General features: G+C 46.9%; 1 protein-coding gene across 1 annotated transcript in view; it reads right to left on the bottom strand.

The window, feature by feature from the left end:
- Positions 1–25,114, bottom strand: part of col9a3 (collagen, type IX, alpha 3) — a 284,757-nt gene that overhangs the window by 235,648 nt on the left and 23,995 nt on the right. The window contains exons 3-6 of the mRNA XM_072556160.1: positions 15,388–15,423; positions 15,193–15,264; positions 6,009–6,062; positions 4,239–4,283 (exon numbers count right to left, since the gene is read on the bottom strand). Of these exons, the coding sequence (XP_072412261.1) occupies positions 4,239–4,283; positions 6,009–6,062; positions 15,193–15,264; positions 15,388–15,423 (207 nt within the window). The remainder of the gene's footprint in view (positions 1–4,238; positions 4,284–6,008; positions 6,063–15,192; positions 15,265–15,387; positions 15,424–25,114) is intronic.

Here is a 25,114-nt window from a genome sequence, read left to right as displayed (position 1 = left end):
TTGGTGGGGTGGAAGGTGAGGACCAGTGGGGTTCTGTCCTGGTGGCGATTGGAAGGGCGGGGTTCAAGGGTGAAGGTGCGGGAAGTGGAGGAGATGTGGTGGAGAACGCCGTCGACCACGTCGGAGGGGAAATTGCGGTCTTTGAAGGAGGCCATTTGGGCTGTTCGGTAGTGGAATTGGTCCTCCTGGGAGCAGATGCGATGGAGGCGAAGGACTTGGGAATATGGGATGGCGTTTTTACAGGGGGCAGGGTGGGAGGAGCTGTGGGAGTCAGTCGGTTTGTAGTAAATGTCTGTGTTGAGTCGGTCGTCCAAGATAGAAATGCAGAGGTCTAGGAAGGGGAGGGAGGAGTCTGAGACGATCCAGGTAAAGTCATCCAGGGAGTCGTCTCTCCGGAACACTGATAGAGGTGGGGAGGGAAATATATCCCTGGTGGTGGGGTCTGTTTGGAGGTGGCGGAAATGACGGAGGATGATACGATGTATCCGGAGGTTGGTGGGGTGGAAGGTGAGGACCAGTGGGGTTCTGTCCTGGTGGCGATTGGAGGGGCGGGGTTCAAGGGCACCCACACCAACCGCTGAACACTTTAACTCCCCCTCCCTCTCCGCCAAGGACATGCAGGTCCTTGGCCTCCTCCATCGCCAGACCCTGACCACACGACGCCTGGAGGAAGAGCGCCTCATCTTCCACCTAGGAACCCTCCAACCACACGGGATGAATGTAGGTTTCTCCAGCTTCCTCATTTCCCCTCCCCCCACCTTATCTCAGTCCCAACCCCCAGATTCAGCACCGCCCTCTTGACCTGCAATCTTCTTCCCGACCTCTCTGCCCCCACCCCCTCTCCGGCCTCTCACCCTCACCCTCACCTCCTTCCATCTATCGTATTCCCAGCGCCCCTCCCCCAAATTCCCACCCCTCCCCCCCCCCCCACCCTTTATCTCATCCCGCTTGGCAGACCAGCCTCATTCCTGAAGAAGGGCTTATGCCTGAAACGTTGATACTCCTGCTCTTCAGATGCTGCCTGGCCCACTGTGCTTTTCCAGCACCACATTTTTCGACTCTGATCTCCAGCATCTGCAGTCCTCACTTTCCCCTACCCTCTGTCTACCTATTTACGGTCTAGTGAACCACAAACAAAATGTTACTGACACAGTGTCTCCCAGTATAACTGATTGCTGATATACCACAATATTACTGACACCTTGTTCCTCAATATTACTGACACAGTGTCTCCTGTCACCTGCGGCCTCTCACTTTACCCTTCACGTGAGAGCCCAAAGGGTGACTAATGAACAGGGGCAGGCTTCACAACGAAGGCAGAACTTACCTCCAGCTAACCTCACCTTCCAGCCCAGCTCAGCAGGGATTGATTAAGGACAGGAAACCAGCCTGGGCTCTCCCTTGCCCCGTGGGAAGAATGTAAGGCTGGTTCAGTCCCGACCATTCTCAGTTAGACCTTCAGGAATCTAGCCTCAAATTCCATTTGATTTCACGCTGCTCCACATTTAAGATCTGCCACAGAGAACTGTTCAGCTGAAGTCAGCTCTAGTGTATCCATCTCTAATTTTAAAACTCCGTGTGTTTAAGTCTCTCTCTGTAGCAGTGAGTGTGTAATCTGGAGTCACACTCACAGGGCCGTGCTGAGGAGGTACTGCACCGTCACATGTACCTCCTTTAAGATGACATTGTTAAACAGAGCAGCCACATGCTCTCAAAATCCCAGAGCACAACTCCTTACTGTTCTGGTCAATGTTTATCCTTCAACCAAGATCACTGAAGGAGTAGCAGAGCAGTGTGTGGGATCTTCAGCCCAGGAGTCTGGAGCTCCTCTACTTCATCTGCTTTAGTTGTTTCTCTTTTGATACTTGTTTTTAATAGTTCTGTTTATTACAGTATCTTACCTTCTTTAAACAACTTCAGCAGAAAGGGTCTTCTCCCAGCCCAGGCCTAGCGATGAGGTGGCTTCCAACAGCCTGGCAAGGTGGTATGAGCCCAGTGCCAGGCGGGGCATTCTCCCGGTGTGGCAGCCTTGTCCAGAAGGGGTGGTCTCAGTCTGGTGCGATGGACTCAGCCTGGCGTGGTGGTCTTGGCCCAACATAGAGGTCTTGTCCTTGCTTCACAATGGCCCAGTGTGGTGGTCTTGTCTCGGGGTGGTGGTTTTGGCCCGGCCCTATGTGCTGGTCTTGGCCTGGCACAGTGTGGTGGTCTCGGTCCAGCCCTGTTTGCTGGTCTTGGCCCGGCATGGTGTGATGGTCTCGCATGGCCCTGTGTACTGGTCTCAGCCTGGCCCTGTGTACTGGTCTCAGCCTGGCACTGTATGATGGTCTCGGCCATGCCCCGTGTATTGGTCTCGGCCTGGCCCTGTGTATTGGTCTCGGTCCGGTGCTGTGTGCTGGTCTTGGTCCAGCCCTGTGTATTGGTCTTGGTCCAGCACTGTGTATTGGCCTCGGCCCGGCACTGAGTGCTGGTCTCGGCCTGGCCCTGTGTGGTAGTCTCGGTCCAGCACCGTGTATTGGTCTCGGTCCAGCACTGTGCATTGGTCTCGGCCATGCCCTGTGTATTGGTCTCGGTCCAGCACTGTGCATTGGTCTCGGTCCAGTGCTGTGTGCTAGTCTTGGTCCAGCCCTGTGTATTGGTCTCGGTCCAGCCCTGTGTATTGGTCTCGGTCCAGCCCTGTGTATTGGTCTCGGTCCAGCCCTGTGTATTGGTCTCGGTCCAGCCCTGTGTATTGGTCTCGGTCCAGCACTGTGCGGTGGTCTCAGCCCGGCCTGGCATACTAGTCTCAGCTCAGTTTCCCAGCAAACCTTGAAACCAGGAGCCGTTAAATGAACTGTGATGAACTTTCACTTTTTTTCTTCTTATTTATGACTTCTGTCATTAACTTAGTTCCGTGATGTGGTGTCTTATCAAACATTTCCATTTTTGCTTCGTAAAACTACATGTGATACTAAATGGTCACTTTCACGTAACACAAAATGGAGTTGAGAGGTCAGGTGACCTTTCATTTCCCTCTTTGCTAAATTATCAAAGTATAAGACCATTGGGTTAATTTTCATATCTGGACAAATCTTGGCGAGGTCATTAAATGACTTTTCCCATGATAACGGCCACATTTCTCCAACTAATGAAAAAGTCTGCATTTTCAATCCTGCAGAACAGTTCAACTGGACTCAAAACATTCATTCTGTTCCTCTCCACAAATGCCTCCAGACCTGCTGCATTTCTGTTTTTATTTCAGAATGCTATACAACCTCCTAATGTCCAAATTCGGAATCTAGAAGGAAGGCGTGTGAAAGGCTGTAGCGTTTTATCAAGATGATTTGTGGATCGGTGCCATCAATCTTCAACGTTGGACAATGAGCAAAGCACTAGAAACTATTTCTGTGTTTAACAAGCTGACATGACAGAGACAGTTTCTGATGTGTGTTTGAACAAGATTCTGGGTCAGCTGCATCGATGCCCAGAGCAGGAAAGACCCGAAATTCCTAAAGCACACGTACAGGACACTCAAACCAGCCTTGAACCCTCTACCTGAGGAACTGTGACAGGGCTCCACTTCTGTTTCTGGACTGGAATCTTTTCTTTGCTTCCAAAAACAGTTTCAGCCCTGCATTATTTCAACCTCTGACCTGGGGAAAGCAAGTTTAAGAAAGAACTCAGAATCACATGCTCAGTCTGTAATTGCAATCTGAGCCTGAGGAACCCTGTGTGAGTGCGACTGCAGCGCTGTTATTCAGATGCTGAAGGATAAATCTTTATGAAAGCATGACTGGCATTTCTGAAGAAGCCAAGTATTCAGCTGTTAAAGAGCCTTTTTTAAAAAAATAAACACGTTGAGTGTGGCCTGGGGAGAGGTGAGACAAGCCTGTCATAACTCCCCTGTCCAGCACACCCCAGGGTTTAGATTGGGAATAGGTAATGCTGAAACGCTACACACACACATTCACATTGCCAGCTTCGAGATCTGTAACATTCTTAAAGAGAGACATGAGAGGAGGAGATGGTGACAGGTCAAACACAGAACTGTTATGTTCTTAATCTGCTATTTCTCTTTCACAACTCCAACCACAATGAGGTTTCCTCAAATAGATTCAACATGAACACGCCCAAATACACAATATTGACAAATTCTGCTGGTTATCACTCCAAGCGTTGGAATTTATGTGTTGTGAAAAAGTCAAGATGCATCAATGTGGAATACAGTGTCAAAATGCTTTCTCGATGAGATGTTTACTCACTGTTAATCTGGACACGCCTGGTGGTCCGGGTGGTCCGGGGTCTCCCTGTGAACAAAATAGAAAATATTTATCATCGTATAACCCAATACTACAATACAGCACCAGGGCATGGCATCTCTGACTCAGACATATTCCACCTTGATGAATGGTGGTTACTTACACTTTTCAAACAGTGCACCACACTATCGGAGGGTCAGTGCTGAGGGAGTGCTGCACTGTCGGAGGGTCAGTGCTGAGGGAGTGTCGCACTGCTGGAGGGTCAGTGCTGAGGGAGTGCTGCACTGCTGGAGGGTCAATGCTGAGGGAGTGCCGCACTGCTGGAGGGTCAGTGCTGAGGGAGTGCTGCACTGCTGGAGGGTCAGTGCTGAGGGAGTGTCGCACTGCTGGAGGGTCAGTGCTGAGGGAGTGCTGCACTGCTGGAGGATCAATGCTGAGGGAGTGCCGCACTGCTGGAGGGTCAGTGCTGAGGGAGTGCTGCACTGTCAGAGGGTCAGTGCTGAGGGAGTGCCGCACTGCTGGAAGGTCAGTGCTGAGTGAGTGCCGCACTGTCAGAGGGTCAGTACTGAGGGAGTGCCGCACTGTCAGAGGGTCAGTACTGAGGGAATGCCACACTGTCGGAGGGTCGGTACTGAGGGAACGCCACACTGTCAGAGGGTCGGTGCTGAGGGAATGCCACACTGTCGAAGGGTCAGTACTGAGGGGGCACTGCACTGTTGGAGGGTCAGTGCTGAGGGAATGCCGCACTGTCGGGGGGTCAGTGCTGAGGGAGTGCCACACTGTTGGAGGGTCAGTGCTGAGTTAGCAGAAGATTAGCCAGAGATAATGGCTGCAGTCTTGGAATTCCACACTGGAAACTGCATCTTGTTTATCATTTTCCAGGGGCCTATTAATCCTCAAAGGGCCTTTCTCTCCCTACAGAAAGATGATTGGCCTTTCTCTATTCTGGAAATATGTCTGGATCAGTTGATTCCATCCAAGTAAATACAGAACAAGCTGTCGAGATCTCAGAGCTATCTTCAGTGAATTAATGAATGAGCCTTATCTCTTGGTCAAGATGATCTTCCCCACAACATCCACCCAGCTCTCTCCGACAGCCTTTCTATCCTGATACCTACCCCCTCCCACTCTCAGCCTTCTCTCTGTCTGTCTTTCTGCACAGCCGTCTCATTCTTCACTGCTTCCCTTGTTCCACTTTGACCCCCAACCTCTCACTCGCTACTTCCCAACCCTGTCATATCCCCCCGCCCTCTTCCAGTTCACCCTCACCCCTCACAGCCTCTCCTTCCTCCCAGGCAGCTCGCAGCCTGCCCCCTCCCAGTGCAGCTCTCCTGATGACACTCAGCTGAAAATTAAATGTGGATTTTACAAAGGCTCCTGCAGATTTAAGCAAACTCCTCTCATTCACCTCTCTGCCACACATAGTTCTGAACCCCACCCATTAAAGCGGGATTTACCCTGGCCCTTCCACCGAAAGATCATTCCCAAGTGGGCAGATTCACCAGAAGAGAGGGAGTGTAGTTCAAACAATCCTCTAAAACAAACTATGGAACAACTCAATCAGAGTGAAGCAAGGAAGCGCGAAATAAAACTACAGGCATTCAGAACCTCCTGCTCCCCCCATAAATATCTCCTCTCCCACTCCTCCTGCACCTACCAGCTACCCCCTGTCATAGTCAGAATCTCTTCCGGACCCTCTCCCCTCCCCCCAATGCCATTTGGAGCTCAGTCTCCAAACCACTTGGAGACTTAACAATCTTCGCTGGAACCCACCCTTTCACCAAGGGCACCATCAGCACCAGCAGTTCCATCCGGACCAGGCAGACCCTGTTGAAACAAAACAAGCTGTTAGTTTGGCTCAATGCCCCCAAGAACAGCAACCTCCACACAGGCACAGGAGTAGGCCATTCAGCCCCTTTCCACTCTGTTATTAAGGATAAGCATGTGGAGCACTGGAAGTGCACAGGGCAGAGTCAGCACGGCTTTGTCACGGAGAGATCATGCCTGCCAAATCCCGTAGAATTCTTTGAGGAGATAGCGAGCAGGTTAGACAAAAGAGAGCCAATGGACGTGATCTATTTGGATTACCGGAAGGCCTCAATAGAGTTTAGAAGGATGAGGGACCCCATTGAAACTATCACAGAGTGGATATGGAGAAGATGCTTCCACAAGTAGGAGAGACTACGACCCATGGGCACAGCCTCAGAGTGAAGGGATGGCCTTTGGAAGTGAGATGAGGAGGAAGTTCTTCAGCCAGAGGGTGTTGATGCTGTGGAACTCATTACTGCAGAGGGCTGGGAGGTCAAGGCAGATATAGATGGGATCTTGACGAGTAATGGGATGAAGGGGTTACGGAGAGAAGGCAGGAGAATGGGGTTGAGAAATATATCAGCCATATTCAGAGCTGATGTGAAGCATCCATGGAGTGAGAGCAAGTGAGATGACTCTACATCAGGCTCGGAGTGAAGAGTGGAGGGGACAGCATTTATGCAATATCTGGAGGGGGGGAGGGGGCATGGGGGCAGTGAAGGGGTTCTGGAGGAGAAAAGATGTTGATAGTTCAAACTAAATGATTGGAATTTGAGAACAGCAGAGCAATGGTGTGTCTAACTGTCAGATTGGAAAGGACAGACTGTCCCACTGGAGTGGGGGTGAGGGGAGAGAGAGGGCAGCATGTCAGAGAATAGAACAAGGAAGGCTAAAAGAGATGGAAGGAAGAGGAATGGGTTCACAATTTGAAGGTGTCGATCTCCATGTTAAGCCCAGAAGGTTGTAAAGTGCCTGGTCTGAAGCTGAGATATTGTTCCTCCAGTTTGTGCTGGGATTCACTGGAACACTGCAGCATGCCAAGGGCAGACACGTGGGGCACGTGAGCAGGACGCTTTGTTCAAATGAGCAGCTATGGGAAGGTCAGGGCCCTGTTTACGCATGGAATGGGGGTGTTCTGCAAAGTGGTCACCCAGTCTGTGTTTGGTTTCTCCAATGTAGAGCTGAAAATGTGTAGCCGGAAATGCGCAGCAGGTCAGGCAGCATCCAAGGAGCAGGAGAATCGATGTTTCGGGCATGAGCCCTTCTACAGGCTCATGCCCAAAATGTCGATTCTCCTGCTCCTTGGATGCTGCCTGACCTGCTGCGCATTTCCAGCAACACATTTTCAGCTCTGATCTCCAGCATCTGCAGTCCTCACTTTCTCCAATGTAGAAGAGGCCACATTGGTTGCAGTTAATACAATCCACAAGATTAGGAGGAGGTCCAGGGGAAATGCTGCTTCACCTGGAAAGCCTGTTTAGGCTGTTGGATAGTGAGCAGGGAGGAGGGGACGAGGCAGGGGTTGGACCTTCTGCGGTTACATGGGAAGGGGGGGGGGTGGTGGTGGTGTTGGTGGTCATCGAGGAATGGGCTAGGGTGACCTGGAGGGAACGATCCCTGTGAAATGCAGATGGGGGTGTGAAGGAAAGATGGGTTTGGTGGTGGCATTCTGCTGGAGTTGTCTGAAATGGCAGGGAATGATCCATTGAATGTGACGGTTGGTGGGATGAGAAGTGAGGACAAGGGGGACCTGATCTCACTGTTGTGAGTGATGGGAAGGGGCAAGGTTGCAAGAGCGGGTGATAGGTCAGATACAGTTGAAGGCCCTGCCAACCACAGTGGGCAGGAATCCATCATAATGGAAAAAGGAAGCCTGGTCAGCAGTGCTGTTTTGGAAGGTGGCATTATCCAAATACAACATAGGCGATGGAACTGGGAGAATGGGTTGGAGTCCTTGCAGGATGTGGGGTGTGAAGAACTGTAGTGAAAGTAGCTACAGGAGTTAGGGGCTTTGCAGGGGAATCCATGGACAAAATAGCTCCAGCTTCAAGATTCTGCTCCTTGATTTGGAATTATTTCATCAGACTAATAGATGGCAATACATCGGGTAAAGATGGGGATTTATCCCATAGGCCATGCTCATCCTTTGTGGACTCCTGTCTATTGGTCCTTGCTGTTCGCTTAATTTTCCCAAGTTAATAAATAATGAGTTAGAGATTTTTACAGATATTTGGAATGGCATTGCAACCTAAATCAATGAAGAAAGAAGGATCAGAGCTAAATGTCAATCAGATTGGACCCTGATTCTTTCTCTTTGGGCCACTCCAGTACCTCATTCAAAGAGTCTTATATCAGGGTAGCTATTTGACTGTGTATGGCATCACAGTTGACCCAACCTTAATCTGGTGTACCCAGGTTTGTAAAGTGACCTCTCAACTCCCTCTAGACTAATGGCCTCAGGCAGATTAGCACAAGGTAGGTTGTGTTAAGGGAAGTGTAGTCTCACAAGCACCCATAGTCTTGAAAGTATGCTACCTGGTGTGATTGTCAGTCTGTGTTTCACGATAGCTCGGTGAGGAACACTATGCACAAAAATCTTCACGGATCTGCTGAGCGGGAATTCAAGATGATTTCTTATACAATTGCAGACTGGGGAACAGTGCAGTAAATATAAGGAACTGCTGCAGTAACAGGGTGAAGAGTCACTCTGTAATCTGTCTGTGTGTGAGTGTGTGTGTGTGTGTGCATGTGTGTGTGTGTGGTTTGTGTGTGGTGTGCGTGTGGTATGTGTGTGTATGCGTGCGTGTGTGTGGAGTGTGTGTGCATGTGTGTGGCATGTGTGTGTGTGTGTGGTATGTGTGTGTGCACGTGTGTGTGTCTGTGTGTGTGTGTGCATGTGTCTGTGTCTGCGTGTGTGTGCATGTGCGTGTGTGTGTCTGTGTGTGTGTGTCTGTGTATGTGTGTGCATGTGTGTGTGTGCGTGTGTGGGTGTCTGTGTGTGTGTGTGTGCATGTGTGGTGTGTGTGTGTGCGTGTGTGTGTGTGTGTATGTGTGTGTGTGAGAGAGAGAGAGAGTGTGCCTTCATGTGAGCAGTCATGATGTGGAGATGCCGGTGTTGGGCTGGGGGTGTACAAAGTTAAAACTCACACAACACCAGGTTATAGTCCAACAGGTTTAATTGGAAGCACACTAGCTTTTGGAGCGACGTTCCTTTATCAGGTAGTTGCTGCATTCTCCACAACCACCTGATGAAGGAGCGAAGCTCCAAAAGCTAGTGCTTCCAATTAAACCTGTTGGACTATAACCTGGTGTTGTGTGATTTTTAACTTCATGTGAGTATGCACTGAGTCCATATGTTAGTGAGAATGCGTGCTAGTGTGTGTGTTTGTGTGTGTGTGAGTGAGTGTGCATGTGTGAGGGTATGTGTGTGTTAGTATGAGTGTGAGTGGTGTGTTTGTGTGCACGTGCCTGTGTTCGTGTGTGTTTATGTGTGTGTGTGACTGTGTTTGTGTATGTGTTAGTGTGTTCGTGTAAGTGTGTGTTTGAGCATGTGAGAGTGTGCAAATGTGAATGAGTGTAATGCATGTGCATGAGTGTGAGTGTGTGTGTTAGCAGAATTTGTTCATGTGAGTATGTGTGTGAGTGTGTGAGTAAGAGAGTATGAGTGAGAGAGTGTGTGTGATGCGTGTACATGAGATAGAGTGTGGGTGTGTGCGTGTGAGAGAGTATGAGTGTGTGTGAGACAGTGTATGTGTGAGACAGTGTGTCTGTGTAAGTCTGAGAGACTGTGAATGAGTGTGTCTGTGTGAGAGTGTGCGTGTGAGAGAGAGTATGTGTGAGCGAGAGTGAATGTGTGTGTGTGTGAGAGAGAGAGAGCGAGAGTGAGAGAGAGAGTCTGTGTGTGTGAGAGAGAGAGTATTTGTGTGTGGGATTGACTTTGTTAACGACATTTTACATTTCCGCCCAGGTGATTAAATTCTGGCTGTTGCCTGTTGGCTCAGTCACTGCCCAGTCATTTCATCGTCAGGAAGTTGTGGATTTAAAGTTTTGCTCCAGAGGCTGACCCTCTCTGAGCCATACAAAGGGAGTGCTGCACTGTTGGAGGACCCAGATTTCAGCAGAGGTGTTAAACTGAGGCCCGACCGAACCTGAATGTAAAAGATTTTATGTTGCTTGTTATTTCAAAGAAGAGTAGAAGAATATTCCTAATGCTCTGATGGTAATATTAAACTCTTCATGAATACAATGAAAACAGAAAACTGCCCAGAACCTGGGTGTTGCTACTGAAAGGGAAATAGTTTTGCACAGATCAGAACAGCTGCAAGAATACCAAATTTCAAAGAAATTTTGTTTTAATTAAAGAAGCACTGGAGGCAACGGTTCCCTGGTGCATTCTCCGTGGCAATGACTTGACCAATCAGAGTCAACTTGCCAACCAATGAACAACTTCTGTTCATTTGAAATTTGGCATTCTTGTGTTTGTCCTGATGTGCGAGAGGTGGAAAGTTACAACTGCATGCCTCATGAATAGATGTAGCATTTTGCGACATCCTGATATCAGGAAAGGTACTGTAGAATGAAGTCCTTTGTTGATAATATGTACTTTTTTATTCATTGTGGGCATCACTAGCTAATCCAGCATTTATTGCCAGAGAGCAGTTAAAGACGTTGCTGTGAGTTTGGAGTTACATTTAGACCAGACTAGGTAAGGATAGCAGATTTCCTTCCCCAAAAGGCTGAAAGAACCGTTGATGTCAGCTAGCATTAGATTATTTTCCTATTATTCCAGATTTTTATTGAATTCAGATTGCACTAACTGCTATGCTGAGATTCAAACCCAGGTCCCCAGAACATTATCATGTGATCCAGGATTATCAGTGATAGTTCCATTATGTCACCACCGGCCACCTCCCAAACGGAGATTTCCAGCAGAATTCTAATGCATAGAATTGGCTCATGGACAGGAATCACTGAGTGGGCAGAAGGGTCTTTTTTCAGGTTTATCGACCTGTGACCAGTGGGTTCCACAGGGATCAGTGCTGGGATCACAACTGTTTACAATGTGTACTAATGATTGGGAGAAAGGAAGGGAATGGACTTCAGTTAAATTTGCAGACGACAGTAAATAGATGGAATTAGGTTGTGAGAGGGATACAAACAGTTTTCAGGGAGATATTGAGAGATTAATTTTGCAATAATTTTGCAAGTGGAATAAAATGTAGGAAAACGCAAAGTTGTTCATTTTGGAAAGAAGAACAAAAGAACAAATTTAAACCGGGAGAACCAGCAGAAATGTGCAACACAAAGGGTCTTGGGGGGACTTGTGCACGAAACACAGAAAGCCAGCACACAGGGGCAGCAGGGAATCAGGAAGGGTCGTGGAATGTTGGCCCTTATTTCAAGGGGGTTGGAGTATAAGAGAAGGGAAGTCTTACTGTAACTGTACAAGGGGCTGGTGAGACCACATCTGGAGCACTGTGAGCAGCTTTGGTCCCTTATTTAAGGAAAGATATTGTTTCATTGGAGGCAGATCAGAGAAGGTTCACTAGGATGATCCTCGGTATGGAGGGATTGTCTTATGAGCAAAGGTGAAACAGGTTGGAACTCTACTCCCTGGAGTTCAGAAGAATGACAGATGATCTCATTGAAATGTATCAGATTCTGAAGGGGCTTGGTAGGGTCAATGCTGAGAGGATGTTTCCCCTCAAGGGAGAGTTTACGACCAGAGGGTATAGTCTCAGAATAAAGGGGCACCTATTTAAGATTGAGATGAGGAGGAATTTCTTCTCTCAAAGGGTTGTGAGTCTTTGGAACTTCTTGCCACAGAGAGTTGGAGTGGGGGGTTGGCGGGAGGGGGGGGGGGGGGGGGGGTGGGGGGGGGGGGGGGCAGAGTCCTGATGTACATTTAAGACTGAGACAGATTCTTGATCAGTCAGTGAATTCAGGGGAAAGGGCAGGAAGGTTGACATGAGAAATGTTAAATCAGCCATGATCCTGTTGAATGGCAGATTAGACTCAAGGGGTTGAATGGCGTCCTCCTGTTCCTATGTGCTATGGTCTTACGGACCTCAACCCAAATCATCCAGCTGTTTCTTGCTGGCGTATGGTTTAATTCCGGCGTTCTCTGCTTTGATTTGTTTCTTCCCAGTAAAGTTTGTTGCTTCAACACTAGCTCTGCTCTAATCTGATTAAGAACCGTCCACCCTCATCTCATTAATGAGCCTTCACAGGAAGTGAGAGTCAGCAGAGAGAGTCATTAAATAACACACAGTCACTGAGCAGCAGCTCCCTATTGAGCTGGAGGAACAATTGCTCTCTCTAACTGTGGCAATCCCAGACACTCAAGTTGCAGAGTTGGTCTCTGATGTTCTCGATAACTTTGTGTATTTCTTGTCAGAGGTGGGGTAGGTTGTCCCCAATACCTTGTGACTTCCCCAGTTATATGCTCCACTCACAGTCTGCATTCACTGTCAGACACCAGGTTATAGTCCAACAGGTTTATTTGAAACCACAAGCTTTCATAGCACTGCCCCTTCGTCAGGTGCACTCCAGGTTGAGAATTATAGAATCCTTACAGTTGAAGCAGGCCATTCAGCCCACTGAGAACACACTGCGCCTGTGAACAGCACCCCACTCAGACCCATCTTGGTAAACCTGCATTTCCAACAACTAAACTGCTCATCCCTGGACACTAGTGGGTAATTTCCCAATCCACCTAAACTGCACATTCTTAGACCGTGGGAGGGAACCACAGCATCTGCAGGAAATCCACACAAACACAAGGAACAAACTCCACACAGACAGTCATCTGAGGCTGGAATCGAACCCGGGTCCCTGGTGTTGTGGGGAAGCAATGCTAACTTCAGCAAGGCATTTATGGACTTCAGCAAGGCATTTGATAAGGTTCCCCATGTTAGGCTCATTCAGAAGGTCAGGAGGAATGGGATACAGGGGAACTTAGCTGTCTGGATACAGAATTGGCTGGCCAACAGAAGGCAGTGAGTGGTAGTAGAAGGAAAATATTCTGCCTGGAAGTCAGTGGTGAGTGGTGTTCCACAGGGCTCTGTCCTTGGGCCTTTGTTGTTTGTAATTTTTAGTCATGACTTGGATGAGGGGATTGAAGGATGGGTCAGCAAGTTTGCAGATGACACAAAGGTTGGAGGTGTCGTTGACAGTATAGAGGGCTGTTGTAGGCTGCAGCAGGACATTGACAGGATGCAGAGATGGGCTGAGAGGTGGCAGATGGAGTTCAACCTGGGTAAATGCGAGGTGATGCATTTTGGAAGGTCAAATTTGAAAGCCGAGTACAGGATTAAGGATAGGATTCTTGGCAGTGTAGAGGAACAGCGGGATCTTGGTGTGCAGGTACATAGATCCCTTAAAATGGCCACCTAAGTGGACAGGGTTGTTAAGAAAGCATATGGTGTTTTGGCTTTCATTAACATGGGGATTGAGTTTAAGAGTCGTGAGATCTTGTTGCAGCTCTATAAAACTTTGGTTAGACCGCACTTGGAATACTGCGTCCAGTTCTGGTCGCCCTATTGTAGGAAAAATGTGGATGCTTTGGAGAGGGTTCAGAGAAGGTTTACCAGGATGCTGCCTGGGCTTATCTTATGAAGAGAGGTTGACTGAGCTCAGACTTTTTTCATTGGAGAAAAGGAGGAGGAGGAGAGGGGACCTAATTGAGGTATACAAGATAATGAGAGGCAGAGATGGAGTCGATAGCCAGAGACTATTTCCCAGGGCAGAAATGGCTAACACGAGGGGTCATAATTTTAAGCTGGTTGGAGGAAATTATAGAGGGGATGTCAGAGGCAGGTTCTTTACACAGAGTCGTAAGAGCATGGAATGCGTTGCCAGCAGCAGTTGTGGAAGCAAGGTCATTGGGGATATTTAAGAGACTGCTGGACATGCAATTGGTCACAGAAATTTGAGGGTGCATACATGAGGATCAATGGTCAGCACAACATCGTGGGCTGAAGGGCCTGTTCTGTGCTGTACTGCTCTATGCTCTATGTTCTATCTACGTGGGTTTCCTCCAGTTTCCTCCCACAGTCCAAAGATGTGCAGGTTAGGGTGGATTGGTCATGCTAAATTGCCCCATAGTGTTCAGGGATCTGTAGATTAAATGGATTGGCCATGGGAAATTGCCCACAGTGTTCAGGGATGTGAAGGTTAAGTGCATTACTCAGGGGAGATGTAGACTAATAGGGTAGGGGAATGAGTCTGGGTAGGTTACTCTTCGGAGGGTGAGTGTGGACGTGTTGGGCCAAATGGCCTGTTTCCACACTGTAGGGATTCTATGATTATAAGTACAAGACTCTCCAGGGTGACAACGGGGGGGTGCTGCACTGCCAAAAGTACTATCTTTCTTGAACGTACATCTGAACTCGACAAGATCAGAGCTGAGCTGATTCTCTCCCGTTCCCACCTTCCCCCAGTAACCTCTCAGCTCTCGCTTACCAACGATTCAGTCTCCTCTTCCTCATGGTTTGAGGAACAGGATCGCATTGAGATGTATAAGATCTAGAGAGGACCTGACAGGGTGGATGCTGAGTGGACATTTCCCCTCGTGGGAGAGACAAGGAACAGGGACCCGGTTTAAAATGAGGGGTCATCTCTTTGGAGATGGCAACAATGAGAATTCTGTTTCACTCAGAGAGTCCCGGGTGTTAAACTCTCTTCCATAGGAAAAGCAGTAGGCCATTCGGCCCCTCGAGCCTGTTTTGCCATTCAATTAGATCGTGGCTGATCTGCGGTGTAGCCCCAGAGTTTGATGAAGGTGGGGTCTAAGACCGAGATAGGTGGAGTCCTGACTAACAAGGGAGGCAAAGGGTGTCAGTGTTAGACAGGAATGGGAAGCTGAGATTACTCTAAGATCAAGGATGTTATTGAATGGTGAATGGCCTCCTTCTGTTCCTAATTCACATGAATCCCAATTACTGTTTCTGGGATCTCCCTGTTAGTAAAGTGTGTGCTATGTTTCCTTACATTGCTGTAGCGCCTGTACTCCAAATGCACTCCCTTTGTTGTGCAGGCCTTTATGATATTTAGGGGAAATGCAGGGAGAGTGGAGATTTGATTGTTTACAACACGCTGTGGGTTTAGAAATCAAGAAGTAGGTGAGAACTTAAAAGGCTTGACTCACATCGATTCCTGGAAGGCCAGCAAGGCCAGTAGGTCCAGGACTCCCGGGGTCTCCTGGTTCCCCTGGCACACCCTGAGGAGAAGGAAGAGGAACATCAGAGCAGACAGGGCCATGGAATGACAAGCTACCACACGAGTATGCACAGCTCAGTGGCTCTGCTCTCTGAATTGTTCAAACCAATGGACCAAAACTTACCGGAGGGCCTGGCAAACCCGCTGGTCCTGGCTCACCCTGTTCACCAGAAAAGAAACAAGCGTCAGTTAGAGGTGGAAACATTGAACTTTATTACAAACTGGCGAGAATCAGGAACAGGAGGAGGCCATTCAGCCCCACGCACATGCTTCAGGAAGACTGTAACCTCCAATCCACCTTCCTGCTTAACGTGCCACTCCCTTTGCCTAGCGAGAATCTCCCCTTCCTCAGCCTTCGAAATATCCATGGTGTGGAGACGCCAGTGTTGGACTGAGGAGGACTAAGTCTCAGAAGTTACACAACACCAGGTTATAGTCCAACAGATTTATTTGAAATCACAAGCTTGTATATTCAAACAAACCTGTTGGACTGCAACCTGGCTTCCTGTGACTTCAGTCTTTAAAAACACCCAGGGACCCACTTCCACCACCTTTTCAGTAACAGACACTCTAGACGCTCTGCCAGAATTTTTCTTTTGGCTAATTTCAGTTCAGATGGTGACCCCCTCATTATTAAAGTAGAAACCTGTAGTTCCTGATTCTTCCATAGAGGAGACATCAATTCCCCAATGACTTTGTCAAGGTCCCCTCAGGATTTTACACATTTCAATCCGTTACCTCTTATGCTTCCAAACAACAGCAGATACATGCCTAGTCTCTCCAATGTGTCCTCATAAAACTATCTGCTCATTCCAGTTGTTTGTCCAGTAAAGGTTTTCTGATCTGCCTCCACTAATTATATATATATATTCTTCCTTAAATAAGGAGACTAATACTGTACACTGTGCTCCAGATGTGGTCTCACCATTTCCTGTATAACTGATGCATGATACTTTTGTATTGAACCACCCCCACGATAGATTGTAATATTAACTTACCCAATTACTTGCTGTACCTATGGACTGACCTTTTGTGATTCATGCACAAGGACCCAGATCACTCTGATCTCAGAACTCTGTAACCTCTCATTATTTAGATAACATGCTTCTTTTTATTCTTCCTGCTGAAATGGGCAAATTGACATTTTTCCCACATTATACTCCATTTACCCCATCTTTGTCCACTCTCTCAGCCAAACAATATCTTCTTTGTAGCCTCCTTGCGTCCTTCTCACAACCTCCTTTCCTATCTATCTTTGTCAGCAGCGAATTTAACAACCGTACCTCTGTCACTTCATCAATATCATTTTCATAAACTGAGGACACGGCACTGATCCCTGTGGTATACCACTCGTGACATCTTACCAACCTGAAAAAGGCTCACTCTCTGCTTAGTGTTAACCAGCCAATCTTCTATTTCCTGATGAAGGACTTTTGCCCAAAACGTTGATTTTCCTGCTCCTCAGATGCTGGCTGACCTGCTGTGCTTTTCCAGCACCACTCCAATCTTGAATCTTCTATTCATGCCAATCTGTTACCACTTGTGCAAGCTTCCACAGTAATTTTTTTTTATGTGGAACCTTATCAAACACCTTCTGGAAATCTTAGGACATCCATTGGTTCCCCATGTGCTATTTTCTCAAAGAACTTCAATCTATTGGTCAAATGTGATTTCCTGTTCTTAAAACCATGTTGACTCTTCCAGATTATCTTGAACATATCCCCATGTGGATTAGTGCCCTGTTTTAACTTATTTGGTAATAGCTTCTAACATTTTCCCTTTCACAAAAGCTAACTGGCCTACAATTTCCTGTTTCCTTTCTCCCTGGCTTTTTGACTAAATGAGTTACCTTTCACTTTTGTTTAGGGACCATCCTCGATTCAAGTGAGATGTGGAAAGTGAAAGCCATTGTATCAACTACCTCACTAGTCACTTCTTTTATGGCCCTAGGAACATCAGGACCCAGCCTGCAGCTCTGACAATTTACACTTCTTCCTCCCTTCTTCCCATTTTCTAATTTATAATCGATTCTAGGATGTTACTTTTATCCTACATAGTGCCAGTCAGAAGTCAGACAACATCAGGTTATAGTCCAACAGGTTTATTTGAAATCACTCCACCTGATGAAGGAGCAGTGCTCCAAAAGCTGGTGATGATAAATGAACCTGTTGGACTATAACCTGGTATCATCTGACTTTTGACTTTGTCCATCCTAGTCCAACACCAGCACCTCCACAGTATCTTTATAGTGAAGGCTGATATAAAATACCTGTACAATTCATTCACTATTTCCTTATTTTCCATTATGAGTTCCCCAGTCTCAGTTTCCAAAGGAACAATGGTTACTTTGTTAACTCTTCTTCTTTAAATAATTATAGAAACTTTTACAATCATTCTTTTATTTCTGGTTAGCTTTCTCTCATATTTGATTTTTCTTTCTTTTTGTGGTTATCTTTGCTCTTTCCATATTCTGTCCAACCTTCTGAACTGCCACAGGTCTTTTCACAATTAGAAACTTATTTTTTCTTTTACGAAAAACAAAGAACAATACAACAGGCCCTCTAAGCCTGTGCTGACACATTTTGCCCTTCCATACTAAAACTGTCTTCACTTACAGGATCCCTATCCCTCTATTCCCTTCCTTTTAATGTATTTGTCCAGTTGCTTCTCCAATACTGCTATTGTATCTGCTTCCACCCCCTCCTCTGGCAGCGCGTTCCAGGCACTCACCACCCTTTGTGTGAAAAACCTGCCTTGCACATCTCTTATAAACACCCCCCCCGGCACCTTGAACCTGTGTCCCCTAATAATTGACCCCTCCACTTGGGAAAAAACCTCATCCTTTCCACTCCATCCATGCTGTTCACAGTCTTATAAACTTCCATCAGGTTGCCCCTCAGTCTCCTGCATTCCAGTGAAAACAAACCCAGTCTATCCAACTTTCTTTATTGCTAAAATCCCCCATACCAGGGAACATCCTAATAACCCTTTTCCAAGTTGTGGTTCTGTTCGCCGAGCTGGGAATTTGTGTTGCAGACGTTTCGTCCCCTGTCTAGGTGACATCCTCAGTGCTTGGGAGCCTCCTATGAAGCGCTTCTGTGATCTTTCCTCCGGCATTTATAGTGATTTGAATCTGCCGCTTCCGGTTGTCAGTTCCAGCTGTCCGCTGCAGTGGTCAGTATATTGGGTCCAGGTCGATCTGCTTATTGATAGAATCTCTGGATGAGTGCCATGCCTCTAGGAATTCCCTGGCTGTTCTCTGTTTGGCTTGTCCTATAATAGTAGTGTTGTCCCAGTCGAATTCATGTTGCTTGTCATCTGCGTGTGTGGCTACGAAGGATAGCTGGTCGTGTCGTTTCGTGGTTAGTTGGTGTTCATGGATATGGATCGTTAGCTGTCTTCCTGTTTGTCCTCTGTAGTGTTTTGTGCAGTCCTTGCATGGGATTTTATACACTACATTTGTTTTGCTCATGCTGGGTATTGGTTCCTTCATTCTGGTGAGTTGTTGTCTGAGAGTGGCTGTTGGTTTGTGTGCTTTTATGAGTCCTAGTGGTCGGTATAGTCTGGCTATCAGTTCGGAAATGCTCTTGATGTATGGTAGTGTGGCTAGTTCTTTGGGTTGCGGCATGTCCTCATTCCGTTGTCTTTCCCTTAGGCATCTGTTGATGAATTTGCATGGGTATCTGTTTTTGGCAAATACATTGTATAGGTGTTCTTCTTCTTCTTTTTGCAGTTATGGTGTGCTGCAGTGTGTTGTGGCCCTTTTGAATAGTGTCTTGATGCAACTTCTTTTGTGTGTGTTGGAATGGTTGCTTTCGTAGTTTAGGCCTTGGTCTGTGTGTGTGTGGCTTTCCTGTAAACCTATGTGGTGAATTCTCCGTTCGGTGTTCTCTGTACCATCACGTCTAGGGATGGGAGTTGGTTGTCCTTTTCTTCCTCTCTAGTGAATCGGATTCCTGTGAGTGTGGCGTTGATGATCCGGTGTGTGTTCTCTATTTCTGTGTTTTTAATTATTACAAAAGGTGTCATCTACATATCTGACCCAGAGTTTGGGTTGAATTTGCTGTAAGACTGTTCTAATCTTTGCATTACCGCTTCTGCTATGAGTCCAGAGATGGGTGAGCCCATGGGTGTGCCGTTGATTTGTTCATATATTTGGTTGTCAACAGGGATTTAAACAGGGATTTTGTTTATGCTTTGAATTTTGGGGATTGTCAGTGAAACTCCCTGCAGGTATGTGTCTCTTTTTATAATGATCCCACTCTTGATCCTGATGCAACATCTTTACACAAAGGCTTTCTGGCACCCTATCCCTCATAAGATCATGGAGACTGGATCTTGACTTGATTGAGATTGATAGAGTTAGGTACAGAGGTGGTGAAGTTTACGAAAACAAACATAGAAACATAGAAAAATAGAAAAAAGGAGCAGGAGGTGGCCATTCGGCCCTTCAAGCCTGCTCCACCATTCATCACGATCATGGCTGATTGTCCAATCAATAACCTAATCCTGCTTTCTCCCCATAACCTTTGGTCCCATTCGCCCTAAGTGCTATATACCTAACCACCTCTTGAAGACATTCAATGTTTTGGCATCAACTACTTCCTGTGGTAATGAACTCCACAGGCTCACCACACTTTAGGTGAAGAAATGTCTCCTTTTCTCCGTCCTAAATGGTCTCCCCTGAATCCTCAGACTGTGACCCCTGGTTCTGGAACCCACCACCGGGAACATCCTCCCTGCATCTACCCTGTCTGGTCCTGTTAGAATGTTATAAGTCTCTATGAGATCCCTCCTCACTCGTCTGAATTCCAGTGAAAACAATCCTAATGAGTCAATCTCTTCTCATCCATCAGTCCCACCATCCCTGGAATCAGCCTGGGAAACCCTCGCTGCACTTCCTTGAGAGCAAGAGCATCCTTCCTCAGAAAAGGAGACCAAAACCGCACATGATGTTCTAGTTGTGGCCTCACCAAGGCCCTGTATAATTGCAACAACACATCCCTGCTCCTGGACTCGAAACCTCTTGCAATGAAGGCCAATATCCCATTTGTCTTCTTTACTGCCTGCTGTATCTACTTGCCTACCTTCAGCAACTGGTGTACAAGGACACCTAGGTCCCTCAGAGCTTTGGGTGAAGACAGCTGGAAATACAGCCGCCAACAATGGGACAATTCAAATCAGGAATGTGCAGGAGGCCTGATTCAGAGGAATGCAGAGATTGTGGTGGGTTTCAGAGCTCAACGAAGCACAGAGACAGATAGGAGACAGGCCTCAGAGGGATTTGGAAAACAAGGACCAGTTTTAAAATCCAGCCATTACTGGGCTGGGGGCCAATGTAGGTCAGCAAGCAGATGGGAGATGGGTGAGCAGGACTTGAGGTCCCACCCAGTTATACTCTCTTCCACCCTCTTCCAGCAGCAGATGATATAAATGTTTGTATACAAGTACAACAGATTCAGTAACAGCTTCTTCCCCACTGTTAGTAGACTTCTGAATGGGCCTCTCAAACATTAAATCTAATGTTGATCTCGTTCTTTGTGCGCCTTCTCTGTAGCTGTAGCATTGCATTCATTGCTCTGTTCTCTTACCCTGATGTACTCTGTATGATCTGTCTGTACTGCACACAAAAATAAAATTTTCCACTGTATCTAGGTACATGTGACAATAATAAATCAAATCAAATCAGATCAAATTGGGATTTTGGCACAAAAAATGGAAATGACGAATAACCTTAATAATGAATTATTAGGCTCCCTCCATATTACAATATGCCATCGAAGGGAAATCATTTATGATATTACTCCAGGTTGCATGAGTTTCCAAGTGACTGGTGGGCAAGTTAGTCTCTTTAAGTGACAACACATGCCCATCTATTTAACCAAACCATCCACACACTCCAAAACAGATGGGGAGTTGTTCCACAGCGACTTGCACATCGTTTCTGTGCTCCATTTTCTTAATTTCATGACCCGGACTTTCTCCAGAACATTCCTCCTCAGTGATTCTCCCAGACCAAGGAATAGTCTTTCTGGGTGAAATAATCATTCATAATGCTAGAAAACTCCTCCATTTCCTGAAAGCAGGAATGATTAGGAAAATGGATCAGGAGAGAGTGTCAGGATGGCTTATTGATGCTCACTTGGCTTGATTGGTTAATCCTGGGTGTGGACTCCAGGGAAGGTAAACGAATTGCAGAAGGAGCTGGGAGACAGCAGAAGGAAGGATATGACTTTTTAAAGCACTGTAAATAAAGCTTTACAAATATAGAAACTAGTGTCTTCTCTGTATGATTTTGAGGCATATAAGATACACCTTGTTAGACTAGAAGCAGGCAATTGGCTAAAGAGAATCTTATGCAAAAGAAAAGGAGGAATAAAGTACAGAGTCACTCCAACCAGTATTAATACTTGCTCTGAATAGCAAACATGACCACTCCAGCCTCCTGATGGATGTTGAACAAGGAATTAATGAATACTAAAGCGAAGAAAGAAACTCAGTGGCCAATTCAGCACAACAAGATCCCAAAAAGAAATAATTAGTTCATCTGTTTTAGTGATAGCTGGAAAAAGACACATTTTATTGAAGCATTCACATTTACTTTGGTCATTCTTTCAAACATCCTGAAGATGACAAGATGAAAAACTTCAACAAAGTGTGTCTTTTTTCAGCAACACTCAAGCGCTGTGCTCCTGAATGATTGTTTGCCTTAGTGTTGTTGGTTCAGAGATAAATATTGGCTCTCTAAATGTTAGGATTTGGATATCGTGATGTGATGATGGATAGAAAGTTTATAGATTGCAGTGAGGAGATGGCAGCATAGTGATAATGTCACTTATTGGGGATTTTGGAGGCTAATAATCTGGGAGGGTGGGTTGAAATCCCACCATCACAGCTGGTGGAATTTAAATTCAATGAATAAAATTTGGTATTGAAACAGGGGAAATAACATGACGGTGTAGATTTCTGCTGATTGTCATCGAAAACCTATCCAGTTCAATAATCTCCCTTCATGAAGGAAAATCCTCTCTTTATCTGGTTTGGCCTACACCTGACTCTAGACCCACAGCAATGCAGTTTACTCTTAAGTGGCCTCTGACCAGCTCCGGCAAGGCACTCAATCCAAAGGCAATGGGCAATGGACAACAAGTGCTGGCCTCACATGCAAAGAGCTTCTCCTCTGACCAACTGTGGGGCCAGATCATCTGCCTTTCACAAGTTTTGAATCCAGTTTTTTTCCAAGTAGCACAGGAAGATGTGTCCCTTGGTGTGTACTGAGATATCGATGAGAGAATGAGGTGCACCAATTACTTTATATCAAAGGCCTCGTCATACAGCATGGAAACAGATCCTTCGGTCCAACTCAACTACACCAAGACATCCCAATCTGACCTAGTCCCACTTGCCAGCATTTGGCCCATATCCCTCCAAACCCTTCCTGTTCATATATCCATCCAGATGCCTTTTAAATGTTGTAATTGTACCAGCCTCCACCACTTCCTCTGGCAGCTCATTCCATACATGCACCACCCTCTGTGAGAAAATATTACCCCTCAGGTCCTTTCCTCTCTCATCTTAAACCTATGCCCTTTAGTTCTGGACTCCCTCACCCTGGGAAAAAAGACCCTGTCTATTTATCCTATCCCTCATGATTTTATAAACCTCTATGAGGTCACCCCTCAGCCTCCAACGCTCCAGGGAAAACAGCCCCAGCCTGTTCAGCCTCTCCCTATAGCTGAAACCCTCCAACCCTGGCAACATCCTTATAAATCTTTTCCCTGGGCTGAGGGAGTCCAAAACTAGAGGACATAGGTTTAGGATGAGAGAGGAAAGATATAAAAGGGACCTAAGGGGCAACCTTTTCACACAGAGGGAGGTGCATGTATGGAATGAGCTGCCAGAGGAAGTAGTGGAAGCTGGTACAATTACAGCATTTAAAAGGCATCTGGATGGGTATATGAATATGAAGGGTTCAGAGGGATATGGTCCAAATGCTGGCAAATGGGATTAAATTTATCTAGGAAATCTGGCTGGCATGGATGAGTTGGACTGAAGGGTCTGGTTCTGTCCTGTATATCTCTCTGACTCTTTGACTCAACATGCAAGTTAGATGGATTGGCCATGCTAAATTGCCCGTAGCATCCAGGGTTGTGCAGGCTAGTGAGTTAGCCCCGGGAAGTGCAGGGTTACAGGATAGGGGGTCTGGGTGGGATGCTCTTTGGAGGGTTGGTGTAGACTTGATGGACCAAAACACCTGCTTCCGCACTGTAGGACTTCTACCTGTAGGATGTGTCACCAGGCTGTGGGAGTTCACAGCTCAGAACGCAAGTGTTTCCTTTATTTTGTATTGGGAAATGGGACATCAGTGTCGCTGGCTGCCCCTAGTTGCCCCTTGAGAAGGTGGGCGTGAGCTGCCTTCTTGACCTGCTGCAGTCCCAGTGCTGTAGGTAGAACCACAATGCCCCTTACAGAGGGAATTCCAGGATTTTGACCCAGCGATGCTGAAAGATATATTTCCAAGTCAGAATGATGAGTGGCTTGGAGGGGAACTGGCATGTGGTGTTCCTCCATGTACCTTGCCCTTCCAAATGGATGGGGTCGTGTGTTTGGAAGGTGCTGTCTCTGGAGCCTTGATGAATTGCTGCAGTGTAATTGTTGAAAGGTTGGGGATGGAGTGTCAGGTGAATGATTTGAGTCCTGTTGTAGTTTCCCCCTTCCAGATATATGGAGTCTATTTCTTCATACCTTGGACAGGTGCCTTGTCGATGATGGAACTGCTTTGGAGAGTAGGTCTGTGAATCACTAACTGCAGAGTAGTCCAGGTAGTTATGGAGCTGGTTCAGTTGGATTTCTGCTCAATTCTGGCAAATCCAGGATGTTGAGGATGGGGAGTCTGTGGATGAGTAGTAAGGGGCAGATCAAGGATTATAGGGAGAAGGCAGGAGGATGGAGTTGAGAAACATGTCAGCCATGATCGAATGGGGGAGCAAACTTGATGGGCTGAATGGCCTAATTCTGCTCCCTTATCTTGTGGTTTTATGATAAAAGAATGATTGCGAAGGGAAAGTGTTCAGGGTCTCTTTTTCATCATCATTGCTGGCACTGTATTAGTTAACAAGTAAGTTAGTATAGCCTGACACATCCCAACAGATTTGACCCAGTATTTCTCCAGTTGCTGTTGTGTTGAATCGGTAGCAAGCGTTAACTACGTGTTCATTTCACTGTGACCCTGAGTGTGACCACAAGATGATGTAGACGTAAAACAGGAGAGACAATGGCTTGTGTGTTAGTTACAGTAGGTATGCTCCCTCAGCTCACTGGGTGGATCCCTCAGCTCACTGGGTAGATCCCTCAGCTCAGTGGGTAGATCCCTTAACTCAGTAGGTAAATTCTGCAGCTCAATATGTAGATCCCTCAGTTTGGTGGGTAAATCCCTCAGCTCAGTGGCTGGATCCCTCAGCTCAGCGGGTAGATCCCTCAGCTCAATTAGTAGATCCCGTGACTCAGTGGGTAAATTCCTCAGCTCAATATGTAGATCCTTCAGTTTGGTGAATAGATTCCTCAGCTCAATGTGTAAGTCCCCAGCCGGTGGGTAGATCCCTTGGCTCTGTGGGTAGATTTCTCAGGTCTGTGGGTTGATCCTTACAGTTCACTGGGTGGATCCCTCAGCTCAGTTGGTAACCCCCAGTTCAGTGGGTAAATCCCTCAGCTCAGTGAGTAGATCCCTCATGTCAGTGGATAGATCACTCAGCTCAGTGGGTGGATCCCTCAGCTCAGTGGGTGGATCCCTCAGCTCAATTGGCGGATCCCTCAGCTCAGTGGGTAGATTCCTCAGCTCAGTGGGTCGATCC

This window comes from Chiloscyllium punctatum, chromosome 37, assembly GCF_047496795.1.
Source record: "Chiloscyllium punctatum isolate Juve2018m chromosome 37, sChiPun1.3, whole genome shotgun sequence".
NCBI lineage: Eukaryota > Metazoa > Chordata > Chondrichthyes > Orectolobiformes > Hemiscylliidae > Chiloscyllium > Chiloscyllium punctatum.
Note: the sequence above shows the minus strand (reverse complement) of the source record. Positions and strands in the feature narration are given on the sequence as shown.